General features: G+C 43.4%; 1 protein-coding gene across 1 annotated transcript in view; it reads right to left on the minus strand.

Moving 5' to 3' along the window:
* Positions 1-22,197, minus strand: part of SHC3 (SHC adaptor protein 3) — a 185,540-nt gene that overhangs the window by 112,859 nt on the left and 50,484 nt on the right. The window contains exon 3 of the mRNA XM_083187450.1: positions 17,656-17,856. Coding sequence (XP_083043576.1) covers positions 17,656-17,733 — 78 coding nt within the window. The 5' untranslated portion in view covers positions 17,734-17,856. The remainder of the gene's footprint in view (positions 1-17,655; positions 17,857-22,197) is intronic.

The raw sequence follows: 22,197 nt of genomic DNA on the forward strand, positions 1-22,197 counted from the left end.
GAACATTTTTTTAAACCACACCATCACTATCGCCCAACATCCCCCCCCCCACACACACACACACCAGGCACCTATACCCCCCTCACACACACACACACACACACAAGCCCCTATACCCCCCACACACACACCCACCAAGCACCAAACCCCCCTCCCCCCCCAATGTACTAAATGACTGCAGCACAGAAAGTACAATAGCTCTAAATAAACTTTCAGATTAAGATATTTAATTAGTCTCATTTATGACACATCAAATAAGTCAGCACCTCTGCTCCCCGGAGTGATGAATAATGGAAATGTCCTATTTAATGTAAGAGCGAGTTTGTAGTGAAGTACAAAATAGCCTTTCATTAAGCACAAGGCACAACCCGCTGCAGTATTCTCACAGCATTCATTTCATCCCTTCTGTCTGCTAGCATAGCAACAACGAATACTCACATCATGGATTGTTTGAGCTGTTACCTAACACAAAGAAAGACCTAACATTGCCAAATGACTCTCTTCATAACATACAAATAAAAATTGCAAAATGTGAATGAAACTCTATTTATGTGAATGGAAGGGCTGGCTCGCATATCAATAATTCTGTGAATGAGGCAGGGCCATGCAGCCTCTGCCTGGCAATCCCTTGGGTGCTAACCATTCCATCCAATGAGAGGCAGCCGGGATGACTCATTCAACAAAGGCTTGCTAAATAGTGGAAGAGTCCATTTTGATCACAGGCAGAATTCTTTATACGACAAAATCTAACCTAGTTAAGCAGCTCATCGGAAAACAAATATATCTTCATAGGGTGAGAAAGGAACAAATGTTAAAAGCAAATTAGAAAAAAAAATGCAAGTTGCTATTTGTTTAAGAAATACATTTCTCTGGCAGATATTTAACTATACCTGTTCATTCATGAATGTACTCATTCTGTCTAATATCCCTATTCCAGCACATTAAATTGACATATTGAGCAGCAGCGTTCTATACGATCTTCCTTTGGGTAATGGATTGTACAGTATATGTTCTGGAGATTTAACCTCTTGCTAACACGTAGTGATATAATGGTAGTGATTTTAAGGTAATATTGGTACATAATATTCTATAGCGATTGAATGAAGAAATCCATTGTCCTCAGACTGTTCAGAATCATATATAGGTTTACACATTTAGGTGGGGGGTAAATATCAAAATCCAGAGAGATATACCAGTGTGGGAGATAATGTTTTAGCCAATGTTAGCCAGAACTGATTCTAGTAATAATAATAAAAAATCTGAAAAATAATATAAACAAGCGTAAGGATGATCTTTGGCCAGTTTTCCACTCTTTACAGCAGTGCACACAGGTGTAGTGTCATTTGGCCAGGGCTTGGAGATGATGGAATCTCCAAGAACCAGGAAGCCAACAGATTGGGATCCCTGGGGCCTCAGGCTAATTAGGCCACTCCCTCTAATGGAAGTTGCCCACGCTGGGGGCAAGCCCTGCACTACTGGGCTGTCCCCAGCCTCCAGCACACACCTTCAGGGCAGCCGAAAGATATGCTGTGACCCGGTAAAATTTTAGGGGGTGGCCTAATTGTGGGAGGCGTGGCCACCTCCTGTGATTAGGCCACACCCCCAAACTATTCAGGGGGATGAAAAAAACATTCTAAAGTCGAGAGGGGGGAGTGTTATGCCCCCCCCCCCCCCCCCTCAGCACCAGCACAAACCTACACATGCTGTAGGTGTGTGCTGCTGCTGCTGCCTGGAAAGGACGGAGGTGGAAGGGGGGGGGGGGGGGGCGAACCAGGGCACCCGCCAGGCCCCTCCAGGAAGCCCGGGTAATTAGTACCTGCTCCCCCCCCCCCATCTCAGCAGCCCTGCACAACCTTACCCGGCCAATGCTGCTGTCTGCATTTATCAGGGCAGACAGCAGAACTGACGTCATGCATCATGTAATCCAACCTCCCATTTGCCCCGCGGAATACTGTTGTCCGTGAGGTATGGGCTCTCAGCATGCTGTAAACAGGTCTCGGCTTGGATGACCCAGGTCACCCGTTTACACTACCCCTTAGCACAGATCCTATTTGTGTCCAACCCTGCTCGCTGCCTGGAGGTTTTTGTTTTTTTACCCCTTTCCACTGAACAGAAACCCAGGCTGATGTGCATTAATGTGTAAAAACCTGCTTTTTTTTAAAGCAGTGGAAAAGAGATATTATTATTACATTTTATTTATAAGGCGCCACAAATGGTCCACAGCGTTGTACAATACAAGGTACACAGAACTAAACATAAAAAATAACTGAGAAATTAAAACAGAGGTAGCAATTAACAGTACAATTCCCTGTACACAAGGCAGCTGAGAAGAAAAGGCGTTATCTGCGCACTACCAGTGGCAGGTTGTCATTGGTAGAGATGAATGAACACAAGTGAGAAGAGATGCGGGTATAGATGGTAGCTGAGTAAGAGAGAGCTGTAATGGAAGTGTGAGAGAGGAGGGCTGTGAGAGCAGGAGGGAAGTGGGCCCTGCTCCAAGGGGTTTACAGTCTAGAAGAGGGAGAGGGAGACAGGTGACGCAAGGTGCAGGCAAGGACTCCTGAAGGTAGGAAGTGAGCAGGGATGGCCAGGACATGAGGCGGCAGGTAGGTAGAGCGACCTTGGTACTAGTTTATGCAGAAGGCTATGCTTTGACGAGTGGGTTTTCAGTGAATGTTTGAAGCATTGCAAGGTCAGGGACAGTACAGCATTAGTTTAAAACAAGGCCTAGTTTGCTTTCAAAAATCATGATAACAGGCAGGATGTACTAAGTTTCAAAAAGTGATAAAGTGAAGAGTGATAAAGTACCAGTTATTCAGCTCCTAACTGTCACATCATGGCTTGGGTTTAGAAAATGACAATTAGAAGCTGTTGGCTGGTACTTTATAATTTTTGAAGCTTAGTACATGTGGCCCAATGTATTTATTGTATAAAGAGCTTCACTTTTCTGCAGTACTTCACAACATGTCTACTAGGTTATCCTATATAATAACAGGATAACACTGCTCCTTACCTCTATGGGGGAATTCAAGTGTTTTATGTGCCAGGAGCCACTAGATTTTCCCAATGGAGCAGTCCAAGTGTTCCTCCATCAGACTGGTAACTAGTACTAGATATTGTATTATTGTATTACAAGGGTCCTGTTGGTGAAAGTGCGCTATATAAATAAAACTTACATACTGTATAATAAATAACTTGTGTTTTTTTTTCTGCCATTAAACTCAATAAAACCTAGCCTGTTGGAACAATAGTTTGGTCTCATAAAGGTTGTTTTGCTCTGTTTCTTTTTCCTGTGCAGTAAAACTGCTCGGGGACATATTTAGAGACAGATTTAATTAGCAGGGACTTATCCTATGGCCGGATCCACTCAATTACTGCCGGCAGGAGTATTGATAAGGCCAAAATCTGCACGTACTGTAGATTTCTCTCTTTGAGCCTAAAGGCCCCCATACATTAAGCTGACTTGTCCGGACCTAATTTCCCCGGCAGCTCCCCGAGACAGGTCAGATCTGATTAAGGGCCAGATTCTCTAATACTACTTTCAGACCGCAAATGCCGTGTCGCACACGGGATTAGGACACGGGTCCCATCCCCAGAGCAACACGGCAATGCGGTCTGAAAGTTCCGCACACCGACACGGCATATTGCCGAGTCGGTGACGTCACATGGGGCGGTGCTGGGCTGCGGCGCGTCATCGGGGGCTCGGGAGGAGGCAGTACTTGGAGCTGACAGTGCTGCCTCCTCCATACTGTGAACGGGACACGGGTCGCTCGACCCAGGCACCCGTTCACACCGCAGTTGACACGGGTCATAGCTGTGTTCAACCCTGGTCATTACCAGGGTTGAATAGCCGTGTTGCTCGACCCGTGGTGCCCTTTTCAGACCGCACCGTGACCCGTGTTTAGGCCCCGCGAACACGGCAATATGCCGTGTTCGGAGTGCGGTCTGAAAGCGGTATAAGCTTCAAAAGTGATAAAATAGAGAGTGATAAACAGCCAGCCAATCCCCTCCTGCCTGACATTTTTCAAACACAGTCTGTGACATGGCAGGTATGAGCTGATTGGCTGGCTGTTTATCACTCTCCATTTTATCACTGTTGAAGCTTAGGGAATCTGGCCCAGTATCCTGTAAAATCCTGGGGAGCTGCAGGCGGAGCGGGGGTGAGCTGGGCGAAGGGGACACAAAAAGGCAGCGGGGGAGCCAAGCTACATAAAAAAAAACCCATACAAATGAATGGGCAGCGAGTGATTGGCTGAGAGGTCCCTTCGCCCCCTGGCCGCTGCTGCTGTGTCCCCCCTGCCAGGCTCCTGGCTGCACATAAGATCTATCGACAGGATGTCAAATACATGAGATTTGGTCTGATTTATGGTCCTGATACGTCAGAATCGGGTCAAATAGGACCAAATCTCACTAGTGTATGGGGGTCTTGAGGCAAGCTAAAACAGATATCTGTGCTAAGTGCACTAATTTTGGGTGCAGCAAATGAGCTAACCCATAGCTCCAGGTATGTATCCCAGAAACTATGAATTAACACACATGCAGCAGATTTACAGTGCAAGGAAGATGGTTTGGAATTGAATAGGTCCAGGTTTAATAGTCTGACGGCTACTACACAGTAATGACTGTGGCTAATTGAATCTGCCCTTAGTATATACATGAATGTATTAACATTCTTTTGAAACTACAATCACTTTATTGTGAATTTCTCATTATGAAGAAAATCGATTAAAATAAAAACACTGCCTTAAATCTGTTTAGTTGGCTTTATGTGCTGCCCCGTCATTAGCTGCATATTGTAATTCTATTTACTGTTAGTTCTTTCAGCACAGGAGGGGTCTGTAAAGCAAGAACATTAGCACAAATGGCAACATTGCAGACTACCTGACTTTCCAAGGGAACAATTCATATCGCAGCAAACAGGATGATATACTGTGAGAACCCTCCCTTAGCAACAAGGGTTGCCATGGAAACACACATGAGAACAAGAATATGTTGGAATTTTTCAATGAAATTATTAGGATTTGATAGGAATAAAGAAAAACAAATAATGGTCAATTATTTATCGAAACATCGTGGGTGTATTAAAAGTTCGATGACGATATGCAGAATGGCCTTTGCCATACATGTAACCAGGCAATTTTTACAGGAAAATAGTTTTCATTTGGTTTAGGAAACACGTTTTATATAAGATTTTACTAAAGTAAAATGTCTGTGGATGTTCAGGATGCAAAATGTCGGATTATTGCAGGCACAGTAACATTAGATACATGACAAGAATGAGTCTGGCCATATACTTATTGCAGATACTGGTATGCAAATCTCGATTGATAATGATTTCATTTTTTTTTTTATTATATGTTATACCACTTTTCTACTGACATAAAAATCCCAGGTTTTTGCACATGAATGTGAACCTACCCGGGGTTTTTGTTAGTGGAAACGTGTACAAGGTAAAATCACTAGTAAAGTGACCCAGGAATCAAGTGGGTCTGTGGAAACAGCTCTTACCTGGGATTTTCAACCCGGGCAGCAGAGGCTGGCCATTGAGCAACCGCCTCCCACTGCCCGCCGATGCCCAGTGGCCACCAATTTCTACTGCGCACCCGCTAGTCTGCGCCACCCACAAGCCGGTCTCTGCCAATCCCTGCTGCCCTCCGCTGGCTGCCACTGCCCACCTATCAGTTCCTGACACACTCCTGCAAAAGCCCTCCGGTCCCACTGCCCTGTTTTCCCGGGTTTTCCCTTTAGTATAAATGGTGCGCTGCGACCACCGTTTAGTATTTGTATGCAGTTGCTTGGTTCTGCAATGCAACCGGTGGGCAAAATAGGCGGCTATAGCATTAGCATATTTTCAAACAGGTGCGTAGCTGCAAACTTATTATTGTATTCAGGCTGGCAGGGATTCCACAAAGTTTTTGAATCACGATGCCCTAGAATATCAGAATGTTTTTCATGGCACCTATAGGTCTAAAGTTCCTCTGCAGCTCAGAGAGAGAGACTAAGAGACCTACTTCACTGTGGTGGGTTACCAATCGGTGTATTGCCTTATAAACAAAGAAAAAAGTTGCACTTTGGAGTTCACCAGAAGTTGATCTATCTATTAATTAAACCAGTCTATTAATTGGACACGGTGCTCATACTTCGGTTCTTCAAAGGAAACTTTTCATTATTGGTCATAATGGCTGTCATTCAATAGATTGTAAACATTTTACAGTGCAAAGAATTTATTCTATTGTACTGGACCTCGTTGAAAGGTCTCTTTTGCCATGTGCCTGATGAAGTCATTTTGACGAAGTGTTGGGTTGTTTTTTAATAAAGAGTTACATCCTTTGAAGAAATCTACATTTTTATTTTTATCAACAGAAGTCCATAATTTAAAATGTGACAATATGACGTCCATATCTGTATTAATTTGTGTAGGCTAGGTGATACCTATTAGAGCGCACTCTGATAATCCCCTTGTTTGCTTTGTCTATCTTTAGTCTCTTACTAACAGAAGAGTCTCATCGGGGATACAGCTTAGTAATACTTGGAATAGCGCATAACGGAGGCCATATTCTTTTTGTTGTGTGTGTATATATATATATATATATATATATATATATATATAAGTATAGGAACAAGCAGTGGCACTCCGCGGATTTAACTTCAAGTGTTTAATAAGGTGACCAACGTTTCAGGGAATGGATACCCCTTTATCAAGGTGTATGGGGGGTATCAAGGTGTAAGGGGTATCCATTCCCCGAAATGTTGGTCACTTTATTAAACACTTGAAGTTAAATCCGCGGAGTTCCACTGTTTGTTCCTATACCTGTCTACACTTACCCACTGGGAGGCACCCGTGGTCGTTGGATTATAAGTGGAGCACCAGGCTGAATCGGTCTCTCTCTCTATATAGATATATATATACACACACACACACTCACACACATGCACACATACATACATGATATGACCCATTCCTAGAAATGTGGTGCAAACTGCACTCGCCATTTCCAGGTTGGGCTGCAGTGGCCTGTGACCACATGCTCACTTAAATAGAGAGGGCTCAACACTACCAATGGTAAACTCAACTCACTTTAATACACATATAAACAAATAAATAATGGGGTTTCAGTTCATGAATTGAATAATGTATTTAAGCAGCCCTTAGCCAAGGGACCCCATTTCACTGCGGTCCTATTCTAACAACCAGACTTTTAAGAAACTGTTAATAGCTAAACTGAATTTATGTATGTATGTACCACAGTTGTGGTGTGGCACTCACAGCAGGTCACAAATGGCAAAGACACAGGTTTTGTTTTGCTTGTGCACCCATCACCACGGAGACTGTAAACAAAGCAGTCACAATACGTATGACATTACGGTTACTTACTTAAAAGCGGCTAAATATCTCAGGTTGTTTATTGATAAATCAATTAACCATAATGTAGCACAGCTCTGAGTATTTACAGACATATACTGATATAGGTTGTCAAAATTGTCAAAACATAAGGATTTATAGATCTACAATGGTTGCCGCACCTTATCAGAAGACAAAGCAGTACCATTACTATTACAGCGGGTAGTCACCTAAAAAAAACTATATTTTACAAGAAACTATTTGCGTAACATACAACTGATGCCCAAGTTCTCATTCAAGCCCTTGGGGGCAAGAGTATCAAGGCGGTGTATCCACCTTGTCTCACATTGAAGTAAAGTCCTTGATTACCACCCCTTACATTGGGTGGCACGTGGTCCATCATTCTATACTGCAAAGATGGAAGACTATGGCGCATTGCTACAAAATGTTTTGGGACTGGAAGATCACATTCCCCCCCCCCCCCCCCCCCGCTAGAGCAGCCCGTGTGGTAGACCTATGTGTAGTCATTCTTTCCATGAATGCTATTTTGGTTTTGCCTATGTAGGACATACCACAAAGGCAAAGTAATTGATATACAACATGCTTAGCTTCACAACTGAGTGTATGTCTAATATTGTATTTTATGCCCAAGTGTGGATGTTAAAACTTATTGTCAGGGATCATAAATGAACACATCGTACCTAATGCACCCTATGCCAGGTTGCTGAAAGTTGCTAATGTCTATCTTTACCAAGATATCATGTAAATTAGGCCCCCTTTGGTAACAGGGCATAATACGAGTGTCTGATATATTGATTTCCTTGTTAGTCTTAATTAAAGGCCAAAGTTTTTTAGAAACTTTATTAATAGTGTGACTAGCACTGGAAAATTCAGTAACCCAAGGGATTTAATTATGTTTCTTTTGTATTTTTATGGGCAAGTAGTTGTTCGCGGGGCATTAGTGAGGCGTGTTGTTTGGCTGCCTTTGAAGGGGCTATTCAATCTCCCTCCACTATTCCCGAAGGGGAAAATAGTGGCAGGGCACTATTCAATACTGTCTTCGACAACAGCATTGAACAGGGATCTCGGCAGAACATGCCCGACTTCACAAGCAGTCGGGCACGTTCTGCCGGGAATTGACGAGCTCCCGGCCGCAGCTCGACATTTTCCGACTGTTTCTCGCGAATAAGCCCCCTTCTCAGCGCTCGGCAGGTAGGACATTTAATCCCGCCTGCCATGTCTGTGTTGAGCCGGCCGAGAAAGGGACAGGGTCGCGGCTGTCGGGCCAGCCCGACAGTCCTGACCCTGCATTGAATATCCCCCTGAATCTCTTTTCTTGTACTCCCTTTGAATACATTTCTCAACTAGGGCATTAATTTTTAATTCTGCCTCCTTGGGATCCAAAACTATCCTCTCTAATCATCTGTAAGTATGGGAGACCTTTAATTAAACTCGCTGGGTGGCAGTTTGTAGAATGTAAAAGATTGTTGCGGTCACTCTCTTTTTGATACAAGGATGTACTAATGTTGCCATTCTTAATTTGAATAGAGACATAGAGGAAGTGTATGACATGCTGCTCATATGAGATAGTGAATTTAATGGGGCTATCATCACTGTTATGTATATCTCCATGGTTTTTAAACATGGCAATTGGCCCTCTTCATATGATCAAGAGATCATCTATGTATCTCAGGTAAAGGGCGATATTCGCCGCAATTTCAGGATTATCAAAAAAGATGGTTTGTTCATCAAAAAACATAAATGTTGGCATAAGATGGTGCGCAATTTGGACCCATAGCAGGAGCAAAAATCTACCATCATGTACAAAATAGTTTCTCGTGAGGATGAACTTCAACAAGGACAGTATGAAAGGGATGTCTGGACCATCATAGTGCGCCTGCTGTTGGAGAAAAACCTCTATAGTCTCATCCCTTCGCTGTGGGGGATGACAGTATAAAGGCTCTTAACGTCCAAAGTAATGATCCAAATGTTAGGTGGGTAAAGCTTGTAATTTCTGTAATAGCATGTTGATATCCAATAGGTATCTCTCTTGTCTTCTAATGTAAGGTTGAAGAATGGCGTCTAAAAATACTGAAGTTGGTTGAGATAGTGACTGTCTCGCAGCAATTATAGGCCTTCCCAGGGGATCAATTATCAATGTGTGTGTCTTCGTGTGGTGTACATCACCGGGAACGACTGGGTATATAGGGATTAATGTAACCATTAGTTCCTGGCAGATCATCTTATGTGTCACAGCTGTTTTTAATAAGTTGTTCAGTTCTGCACGGAATTTGTAGGTAGGATCTTTAGTGAGGGCACGGTATGTAGTGACATCTGCCAACTGTGCATCTAGTTCCATCTTATATTTGTCCATAATAATCAGGTCACCCCCTTTGTCCGCGGGTCTAAATATCAATTCACGGTTCGAAGCTAGTTGTTGTAAAATGTTCCTTGCATCGACAGTCAGGTTATTAGGTTCTTGTCGAGGCATTTCCAAGTGTTCATCCACTTGTAGCTTGAGCAGACGCATAAATGTCTCAATGGATGGGTTTGTTAATTGCGTGTCAAAGGACGATTTTGGGAGTAGCTTCTGTAATTGGGGAGGAATGGGGTTGGCTTTAGGAGGTACAGGATTTTTTTGAGAAAATTTCTTTCAACTTAAGTTGTCGGCACAAAGAATATTGTTCTACTTGCCATCCTAATGTATCTAAACTTGTGGATGGTACATACGACAATCCTCTGGAAAGAACTTTTTCTACTTCTGATGACGTCAGTCCAAGCACACTCCCTGGAGCACGGAGCGCTGGCTGGTGGGACATACAAACAGACACGGGTGTATAAAGGTATGTGCTTTTTTGATATATGTGAACTTGATGAAAATGCCAAAATAAAGGAATTGAAACGTCTTTGTCATTTGGGTCCTGCTGTGAGTGCCGCACCACAACTGTATACATGGCTTTCCAGCCAGTGAGGGCACCAAGCTAAGTAATTATTTATACTTGTGGACTGTGACGATTTCTTGCTACATATACTCTGCTTTTCCCACCGCAACTGAAGTCTTCTGTGCCGCTTTTCTTGCCTGTACATACACATATATATGGAGTGGATCTGCAGTCTCCCAACATATACTGAATATACGGACATACTGTACTTTGTCAAAGGAGCAGGTGTGCCCAGAAACATAGGCTATGTCATAGTTGTTTTAACCGTAGTTGTACAAAATATCCACTAAAAAATCACAACAAGTGTTAATTTTTGTTTAACAAAATATAAATTAATTGATTTCAGAACATTTGGTGGCAATAACTAAAGTGATTCATATTCCTCGACTTTGACCCTGGCATTTTTAATGGATATTTTGCACATCTCCCACAGCAACATTGGCACTCAAAGGGTTAATACATTTATGCTTTTTAAGCCTCCAAGTGCTGCCGTTTGTTCTATATTGGGACAAAAAAAACTATTATTTTATATATATATATATATATATATATATATATATATATGTACTGTATATATATTTATAATATAAATACAAATAAGACATTCATTAACAAGAAATACATTGAATCACTAAACTTACATCCTAAAACCTGAAAATATATATGGAAATTTGGAATTGACAGACATGGAAATTGCTTCTGCATCACAAGATAGATTGTATTAACAAAAATCGGATGCATCACTTTGCTGTATGTCTGCAAACACGACTGCTCTGTTATGTTCAGCATCCCTGAAACCTGAACGGATGTATGTGTTGGATCTGTGAGTTCGCTATATGGAAATGAGGCACAGTCATGCTAGGGTTAAACTGCTGAGTCGTGACTGCTTGTAGCAGTCAAATTCTCTCCAAAGATAAATAATTAAAGCGTCAGGAAGAATAAGCACACAGGAAGCAGCAGAGATTGGATGTACGTAGGTGTTAAGGGCATTCATTTTTATCCAATCGCTGAATAAAGAGTGCAATATTCATGCAATCTTGTTCATTCACTAATACGTGACCTGCACTACAATGGGAGTCTGCAGCATTCAGTTCTGCATTACAGACAAGAAAGATTTTCACACAATACAGTAGCTGTATCAGGACTGGACATTCCTAGAGAAAATATAGTACAAGTAGATGTTATAGCTTCAACCCCAAAGGATTGTGGTCCTATAAATATATAAATATATATATATATATATATATTAAGAGAAAATGTGACTTCAAGCATACATCAGTCAAATATACTCATTATACACAAAAGAAAGAAAGGCCTCTCAGGGCCCTAATCCCACTGCCGGAACAACTTTACACCTTTAGAAGACCCTTTTTGCATAACAGCCAGTTGGTTTGTTGTCAATTTAAAGTTTAAACAGAAGTGATTTTCAGTTATGTAATGGCACATTCAAACTGTGACCTGATTATAATTGATGATTTGAAATCATTGATGGTTTATGGCCGTTGTAAAATAGTTTTGCCATCGATGGGGGGAGAACCAGATGTTTTCCCACCATCGATGTTAGGCTTTCACAAATAGTTTTGTTTTTCTGTTTTCCCCAAGGGGCCATGACATAGAACATGGCCCTGCCCCAGACACCCGTGAAGCCCCGCCTCCATGATTTGACTGGCCCACAGGTTAATCAGTCAAGAAAAAGGATGACCCTCGATATGTGAAAACATTGATGGTCATCCATTGCATAGTATAACACTATCGATGGGCAGTTGCGCTATTGTCATCGGCGGCAACCATCTATGGCAAAGGCAACAATTGCCATCCCTACTCCTGATGCCTTGGGCTAACCCCACCTCATTTATACATGTCACACACAGGGGTGGGGTTGTTGGCACCCAGAAATTACAATGGTCTGCAGAGTCTGGGCCTCTGTTGGGGACTACTGCTGTGCTACTGGTGGCAGGGTGCCATTCCATGCACCCTGCAAGCCAGAAGCACGGGCAATGGGGTGGGCAACAGTGAACCCACAGGGGCCGGGCCTCTGGGCTCGATGCAGTGCACAGCTAGCCCCCACATCTAGTTATGGCCTTGGTGTTATCTGTGCCATACTGTATATGAAACAATAGCCTGACATATCTCAGAGTCCTTATTATTCCATCTTCTATATACTAAGCTTAAAACAGTGTTATGGTGCCCACACACGCACCGATCCCGGCGGTGCGATGCAATACGATGGGGTGCGCGCTCCCGCGGCACCTCATCCCACAGTACAAAAAGTATGTGCTGCACATACTTTTTGTACTAGCTTTTTCTAGCATAGCATTGCATCGCATGCACATCGTATGCACAAGGCATACGATGCGATGCTATGTGTGCTAGTTAAGCCAACAACGCACGCCGGGATCGGTGCGTGTGTGGGCACCTTAACTCTTTGGAGCATGGTTCTGAAAGATAAAACCATTTTCAGATTAGGGATGGCCATAAACCATCAATGATTCAAAATCATCGCTGGTTTATGACCGATGTCCAATACTTTTGTCAGAAGGTTTCCATACATCAATGACACAGCAAACAGATGTTTTGCTTTATTTATTTTTTCAAAGTGCCAGGACACAGAGCATAGCTCTGCCCCTGACACACATGAAGCCCCACCCCCATGTTCTGGCCCACAGTGCAGTAAAAGAAAATGGATAACCCTCGATAGGTAAAACTATTGAGGGTCATCCATTAAATAGTTTATTACTATCGATGGCTGGTTGCAGTATTGCTGTAGATGGCAACCATTGATGGTGACTGCACTGATGGCCATCCCTATTTCAGACGATGTTTACCATAAGTTGCAGGAGACTAACATTTTTTTTTGGTAGTACCTCACGCCCCATAGAAGAGTAGGCAAATCTCAACCATTCCACCTGCTTACTAGTAAAGCTGACAGGATGCAGATATTTTCATGGGACTCATGGAAGGGACAGCGCTAAATGATGTGAGTTGCATCATTTTAGCCCCACCCCCTCTCTGTTGACCTGTGAATCATGCTATTTTTTTCCCATGCTGGGGGCCTTGACTAATGACAGAACCTTGCACATGAGGACAATTTTGGGAATGCAAAAGACTCCTTGTACATGTCAGCTTGAACTTTGCAGGAACAGTGTACCCCTGCATATAGTTTTCACATATAGGGTGGTATCCAATTAGCCACATTAATTTTCTGTGGCTAATTGAATCGTGGAGCGCTTATCAGATATTTGTGGCAGTCAAAACTACAGTATATTCCCAAAAACTGAGCATTTGTCCTGCGATAGGAGCCGCAAAAGCACGCAGGTTTGCGCATATTCACGGACCCTGTGTGTTTTTATACAAAACAGGGTAACTTGCTGTGCCCAACAAATGGACTTTAACCCTTTGAATGCCAAAGTTGCTGTGAGAAAAATGCCAAGCGTGGCTCACAGCGACTGTTCTTATAGTGTAAATAAATACCAACACAGCCAAGTCAATTAATTGAAGTTTAGTTAAATATTGCACCCAAAAAAAGAACAGTTGCTGTGAGTGATGCTGGCATTGTAAGCAGATATTTTGAGGTTCTCTCAAAGCAATGTTGACACTCAAAGGGTTAATTGTAAAGTCCAAATTGGACTTTTATCATGATTTCATTGAAGTGCAGTAAATTACCATGGCAATAGAATACCCCCATAGTAGTCTTTTTTATGTTAAAAATACATCATTCTAGAGATACAAATTGCAGAACCAAAACACATGTGAATATATAGGCCTCATGTCTAAAGATGCTCATACACGGTACAATATTCCTGTGCGTTTTGCACTAGATCGCATCGCAACTAGTTAAAAAAGCAGGGGCTGCAGAGACTTTATGTACTGTGGCATACCTCCCAACAGTCCCGATTGTCAGGGCCTGTCCCGCTGTCCCACCCGCGGGCGGCAGTGTCCCGCGGTGTGGGGGGGCTGTTGGGAGTCCCCCCTGTCAGCTGCTAAGCAGCGGGGAATAAACGCTGTGCGCATGCGCACAGCGTCTATTCCCGCAGCCAGGGGGCTGGGGGCATGGCTAGAGGCTCACAGAGCCTCTGGGTCATGCCCCCATAGCGGCAAAATGGGGGCGTGGCCTCGCGGGGAGCCACGAGTATAGGCCATGCCCCCAAATTAGCCCCCCCCCCCCCCCCCGAAAATTTCAACACGCCTCCGGCGCGCAGCAGCAGCGTCCCGCTTGCTAAACTGCCAAAGTTGGGAGGTATGCTGTGGGATGGGCTGCCCGCGGGAGCACGCATTGCATCACACAGCACCACTGTACCATGTATGGGCACCTTTAGCTCTGTTTCACACACAACAGATTCGAAATTACAAATACATTAGGGCTTTCACACAGCACAAATATGGCACGGTCACCATTACAGCCGTGATAATCACTGACCAGGGTGGTATATATATATATATATAGTCAGCTAATTATTAAGACGCCCACGTACCTTCAATATGACAAGAATATCCCTGATTGAATTCATTGCAAACACAGTACATAAATGTGTGAAAAAAATGTGTACAGTACAAACTAAAACTGCAGCTTCTACCCAGTGTCATGTATTGGCATTCGACTGCATTGACCACACAGTGTCCGCAGCATGAACAGATCTAATTATAGAGGTCATTGATCTCTATGGGAACTGCACTGTCTGTTCTCACTGACATTTATTTCATGTGCTGGCAAGATCTGAACACTGCTTGCAGTGCAGGTTGGTCCGTCCAGCACATGAAACAAATGTATCTGGGTACAGATTGTTAGGTGACCATATAGAGCGCTATAATATGTATGTTCAACCTTTGGTCACCATATTTTGAAGAGAAGACCAGTGCATGAAACTGGACATTTATGTAGGCACAATCAGCACACACATCCATAAACCTGAAATGGATAAAATGCAAATGTCACGTTTTGGTGATCTGCCTCAGGACCCTTGGGCCTGATTACAGCGTAAGTGAACCGAGGAGTCTTTTTTAGATCCTGGTTCATAGGGGCTGATTCAGTCCTGATTCTGCCCTGGTGATTATAGGAGGACCACGCATGCGTGAGCTCTCCATAGCGGCCGCAGCCAGTGACGGCCTGTGATCGTATGCCGCACACTGGCATCCCCAATCTCCCCATAGTCATCGCAGAGCCAAGTATGTGTTGACGTACATGGCACTGCATACAGGGGGGGGGGGGGGGGGGGGCGTGATCCATTTGATGAAGAGCAGATTTAATCCTCTTTACACGTCAGGCGAAGAGGGGGCCAACTAATTGCAGGGCTGTAAAATGTTGGAGCCCTGCGATCAGGTCTGAATTGGCCCCATAGAGTGTATTCATATACTGTGCATAGAGGACACTTGTGGTATGGATGAAACCCTTTGGTCAGGAGCTGTGCTAGGATATAGAACTGGAATCCTCATGCATGGATTTCAGAGATCCGATATGTAATGCCGGCGGTCGGAATCCCGACACTGGAATCCCGACCGCCGAAATCCCGACATGGGGGGGACGTGGAGCGCCCCCCCCTTGCGGGCTCGCTGCGCTCGCCACGCAGCGGGCCCGGTGCCTCGCTACGCTCGGCACGCTATTTTATTCTCCCTCTATGGGTGTCGTGGACACCCACGGAGGGAGAAAGTTTCGGGATTTCGGCAGTCGGGATTCCGACCGCCGGCAAATTGACTGCATCCCGATTTCAGGAACCTTTTGCGATGTACTCAATCCTGTGACCTTAAGCTAGGAATATGGTTCCCTCTACTGGGAACTCAGAACAATATAGTACTGGACCTGGGATAGCAATTCAGGGCCTGACACAGACCTGATCGCTGCTGTGCAAATTTGCAGAGCACTGTGATCAGATAGCCGCCGCCCAGACTGAGTGAAATCCTGCCCTGTGCAAGTCTTCAAATAATTTGAGAATGGATTGCTGATCTGCAAATCCATTGGCAACTCACTTGCCATCGAATGATTTTCCCAGTCTGCACAAGTGTGAGTAACTCTGACGCTTCCACAACTCAGAGACAGAGACAGGCGTATCGGAGTCAGAGCTGACATCACAGACTCTCCCTGAAATGCCTGGGCATGCATGTGTTTTTTATGACACTCCCAGAAAACAGCCAGTTACCACCCCCAAAGGCCGACTTCCTGTCAGTCAAATTGCGAGGGAATTGTGAATAGAGTAATCGCTGATTTTGGTGACTGGCCTAGCGCATGCACACTATGATCCATATGCATGCGCTGTCATTCTATAATCGATTGGTTTGCTAATTCACTCAGCAGCAATTAGGTCTGAATATCACCCTCAGTGGAAGTCAGCTGTAACTTACTCAGCACTGACAACTGCACTCAGCTGAACTGTTCTGAAACCTCTCCCTGAGGCCAGACCTGGAACTGCAGCCCATGACGCAGTAACCATGAACCGGAAATGAAGAACACAGGATTGCTAACTGCCACAGTTGTACAGACGTGGAACCCGCACCCTTATGAGAAACCTGTGAAATGCCAGCTATATAGTTTGTTAAGTTATGGCCTACATGGATTGCCAAAGATGCTAGTAGTATAGGCAAATCACTCAGCTGGCAGTTCAGTATACTGTATTTATTTTGGTTGCTCCAATATTCTCGCGCCATTCCAAATCACAGTTACTTAACAAGGGATATTAGTCAATGCTGCCACCTAGTGTGCAAGGGCCAAGCAGTGGCATGGAGGCTGCCCCAACAGCACCTCTTTGCTTTGAGAGGCACGCCACTACATGGAAGGCTGCAGAGCATTTGTTGAGTGATGTCATGTGTGCCAGTATGAGAAACCTCTGAGCCCTGCTATGGTACTACAAAAACATACTTCATAATACTTTGGTGCTCTATTTTTATAGGTTATTATTATTATCTTATGTAATATAATAAAAGGCTATTACTGTTCCTCACATCTATGGGGGGATTAAAGTGTAGTGCCCTATGGAGTAATTCAAGTGTTGCACCTCGGGCACTCATAACACCCGATGCTGACATTACTGTTATGTTGTTCTGTAATTTTGGCTGACAACTTGTTAATTGTAATATTAACTAGTAAGCCCACTTGAAGCAAAAGCTTTGAAAGCTAGTCTGCTACCTTCTGTGTTTGTGCATGTGTGAGAAAGAGATGTAGTTTCACTCTCTGCCAGCAGATGGCAATGTTTTGTGACTAACGGACACTAGACACTATATACATATACATATATATATATATATATATATATATATATATATATATATATATATATATCAGCAGGATTTCAGTAGAAATGAGAGACCACACTTGGGGTTACTCTGCCAACGTTTCAAATCTAATTATAGATTTTTTGTCAGGGACAAATAACAAACACATACCTTTATACCAGATATCACCAATGGTGAAGATCCCTCGTTCCCGCCGTTGTCCACGGTGGCCGCAGCTGATGACATCATCACCCGCCTCTACAGTCTCTCTCACTTGGAACGCAGTGTAAGCCGGAAGCTTGCGTTCCACTGCAGTAGTTCACCGCTCCAGCCTCTGTGATCTCGTGTCGGGATTGGAGTTGAGTGGATGTTCTGGGGAGTACAATAATTTTATTACAACAGTGTATATATAAAAGAAGAAAACATAAAAAATACATCATCGGCCAAGCGAAAAAATGTACTTTAGAATATGTCCAATACTCGCAAACTCATTCAAAGCTTTATAAAAAAGTATTGTATGTAATGCTTATTACTGTCATATATAGGTTGTTGATGCGACAATGTTGCAAACAAGATTTGTGTAATGAACACAGTTAAAGATACATACTCGATACATTCATATTAGAAACATTAATGCAAAAAAATTTTTTTTTGCATGAAAAATCTAGAAAAAAAAAGACCATGATTAGGAAAAAAAATATGTTTGAGAAAAATAAAAAAATATAAATTAAAAAATGATGATTGTAATACTGGATATTTATATAGATACGGAGGATCAGGAGAAGAAAAGGAAAAAATATGAAATATATTTTTTAATGGAATGAAGTCCATGACAATTGTTCATTCAAGCCACGGTGTGATACTTTATCCAATCTGGCAATCCATAAGGTTTCCCTTTGTAGAAGAAGCTTAGCTCTGTCTCCTCCTCTCTTGGGCATTTCAACTTGATCGATTATTTTATATCTAAGTTGTGCTTTCGGCGAACAGTGAACATTGAATAGGGTGAATCATATTTTCAATGAAAAAAATTCACCGCAAGGAGTGAAAACAGCCCGATTCGCCGAAAAAATACGGTGAATCGGGAGCATTGAATACTGGCCAAAGTTGAGCTCAGGTGCATTCTGTTTCCACTGATCCTCCTTGAGATGTTCCTACAGAATAATTGGAGTCCACCTGTGGTAAATTCAGTGGATTGGACATTATTTGGAAAGGCATACACCTATCTATATAAGGTCCCACACTTGACAGTGCATGTCAGAGCACAAACCAAGCGTGAAGTCAAAGGAAATGTCTGCAGATTGTCTCAAGGCACAAATCTGCTGCTTAGAAAATAATGAGCACAGTGCTCTTCATCATTCTTATGGGGCCTACACACATGCCGATTTTGAGCCATTTTCTAAGCGATTTATCTAGGTCGCTTAGAAAGTAAGCATACATCGGTGTGTGTGTGTGGAGGCTATAGCTATATAGATGCACGGGCCCGCGCGTCTGTATCGCAATAAGAAGAAGAATGAGCATGTCCCATCAATCTAGTAAAATCGCTTAGCAAGACCCTGCATATCGGGCGCCTTTTGTGTTTTTTTTGTGCTCAAGTGACCAGCGATTTTCCTCATCTGGACACTCCCTGAGCCCTCCTCTCCATTCTGCACATGCTGATGCTGCCAGAGACCACGCGCTGTGAACCCTCCGGAGCTGGTAAGTACTATGCTATCCACTATGCACCACCAACGCATGATTACAGGTGGGGTGGGTTGGTAATGAGAGGGGTCCACTGTGCCACCAATGTAAACTTTATGGGTGAGTGTGTCATGTGCCACCCGCCGCACCCCCGACCCCCCAGCGCAAGAATATGGGCAGGAGGTTGTTTGGGGGGATGTGAGGTGACCACTGTGCCACCAATGTTATAAAATAAAGCATGCTTGTGGGTGAGGGTGTCATGTGCTGGCCGCTGCACCCGCGGCCCCCAGCGCAAGTTTGGGGAGGGATGTTTACTTGCATGTCCTGGGGTGATGGCACATTGCAAAAGGCAGTCATGTGTTGTTTACTTGCATGCTCTGGGGTGATGGCACATTGCAAAAGCCAGTCATGTGTTGTTTACTTGCATGCTCTGGGGTGATGGCACATTGCAAAAGGCAGTCATGTGTTGTTTACTTGCATGCTCTGGGGTGATGGCACATTGCAAAAGGCAGTCATGTGTTGTTTACTTGCATGCTCTGGGGTGATGGCACATTGCAAAAGGCAGTCATGTGTTGTTTACTTGCATGCTCTGGGGTGATGGCACATTGCAAAAGGCAGTCATGTGTTGTTTACTTGCATGCTCTGGGGTGATGGCACATTGCAAAAGCCAGTCATGTGTTGTTTACTTGCATGTCTATGATGGGGTAAATTGTCTTTCCAAACCCATAAAAAAAAACAACAGTGAATGTGTGTGCATGTACATGTGGTAGGGACAATAGATTGTAAGCTGACCTAGTTTGGACTGTTTATGTACATAATGGTGGATGCATATATGTTAATTATGTATTTACATTTTATACCATATTATTCACACAGAAATGGCAAAGCAAAATTCGTCTAAAAAATTCACCACTGGGTTCATTGACATCTATCGGGCCCATAAATGCCTGTGGCAAATTACCAGCAAACACTTTTCAAACAAGCAGAAAAGGGATCAGGCCTACAATGCTTTGCTGGCCTATGCTAAAGCCAACAGAAGTGATGCCACCATGGAATGTGTGAAGAAGAAGATAGCGAATTTGAGGACAGTCTTTGTGAAGGAGCACGCAAAAGTGACTGAATCTCAGAGTTCTGGAGCCGGTGCCGATGACGTATACAAGCCGATGTTATGGTACTATGACCAGATGCACTTCCTGCTGGAGAAAGATTCGAAAACGCATGGACAGAATAACATGGATCCTGTGCCTCCAATTAGGCAAGAGGAGGAGAGCCAGGATCTGGTAAGTTTGAACATATAGATATGCGACATGTCATCATTATTCATGGTCCTAACGTTTTTTATTTTATTTTACAGGATGCTACTCCGGAGCTGTTTGTGGAGACGTCCGAGACTACAGAGGCTGCAGATCTTGAGTGCGAAGAAGTAGAAACCTCAACCTCCACCCCCCTGCCAACGCCACCACCCAGGCAGAGGAAGAAGACAGCCAAAAGATCTGTAGCCGGCAGCTCTGAGCAATTTTTTGAATTTGCGGAGGCAAGGCTTAATAAGCCTATTGATTCAATTCGGCAGTTTTCAAATACGGTAGACTCGGAGATGCGTTCAATGGATGAGGACACCCTTTGAAAATTCAAATGCATCGTGTACGATGCAATAATTCGGGCCCAGGATAAAAACATTCCTTATCAACTGAAATTAATGCGCGACCCGGTGCATTACGCATCTTGCGGACCCTCGCCACAGTATCCCTACCACCAACCCTATAGTAATCTGCCGGCAATTCCTCCGCAGCTTGCCCCTCCTAACACGACGGGAGCCCCTTCACCCAACCCGGCCACATCAGTCACCACCAGCACTCTGTCCACTGGAATGTACTCTCGAGTACACAAGCACAGGACGATGCTGTTTATTATCCATTATAAATTGTTAAATTTAAAAAAAATAAAAATTCTAAATTATTTTAGTTGAAAAAATTGCTCTTCCATGCGTTTTCGAATCCTTGTAGACTATAATGTCTGCTTGGATACGTCATTTGGCCCTGACTCCAGAATGATGCGATATCAGTCACTCTTGTGTGCCCTTCACTGAAGACTGTCCTTACCTTTGCTATCTCTTCTTTGCACATTTTGTAAGTCATCATTTCTGTTGGCTCTAGTATACTCTAGTGAGTTTGTTGGCCTGATCCCTTTTTTTGGTTTGAAAAGTCTTTGGCCCAGAGGCATTTCTCGGCCTGATATTGTTGATGAACCCAGTGGTGTTCACTTTTATACTTTTAATATATTTAAAATAGTATTTTCAATAAATGTTAAAAAACACGGTATGGTGTAATTTCATTTCAAAATGTTATTTATTGTTAATTTTAAGTTCAATTATGTACAGGTATGGTTCCTCTTTGCAACACTTCTCCTGACTTCTCTTCCCTTGAAAAATAATCTTTTTCAAGGGGTGAAGAGAAAGTACTGCAAACACTCTGGTAAGGTGCTATTATGTACAGGTACTCTTTGCAACACTTCTTCTGACTTCGCTCCCCTTAAAACTCCCCAAGAACTCCCCCAGCCCTTTGAACTGCCCATTTTTATTTAAATGAGTTTAGTTTTTATTTTTCCCTTGCTTGAGAAGAATCTGCCATGCTTAAATCGCTAAGCAGAATCGCTGAGGCATATCGCTGACACATATTGCACATTCTAAGCGATATAGATGATTTTGTGCTCAAAGGAAATCTGCTATGCTAAATCTGGCACGCTATATCACTGGCTAAAATCGGTATGTGTGTAGGCCCTATTATAGTGTGTACACTACACACGGTAAGATATGCCTTCCGATGTTGACGATATAGTCAAGATCGTGTCAGCATCGCATACAGATCACAAGCAGATCGCAAGGGTTTTAACCCTTGCGATCTCGATGCGTGTTCACGTATCGCAAGACAGATAGTCTTGGCTGCATTGACTATATAGTGCAGATCTGCACTATATAGTCAAAATTGTGCCACTGCATGCATGCCGTGCGATACGAGTCCCGATATGATCTGATCATAT

The sequence above is a fragment of the Crinia signifera genome, chromosome 1, assembly GCF_055691185.1.
Source record: "Crinia signifera chromosome 1, ASM5569118v1, whole genome shotgun sequence".
NCBI lineage: Eukaryota > Metazoa > Chordata > Amphibia > Anura > Myobatrachidae > Crinia > Crinia signifera.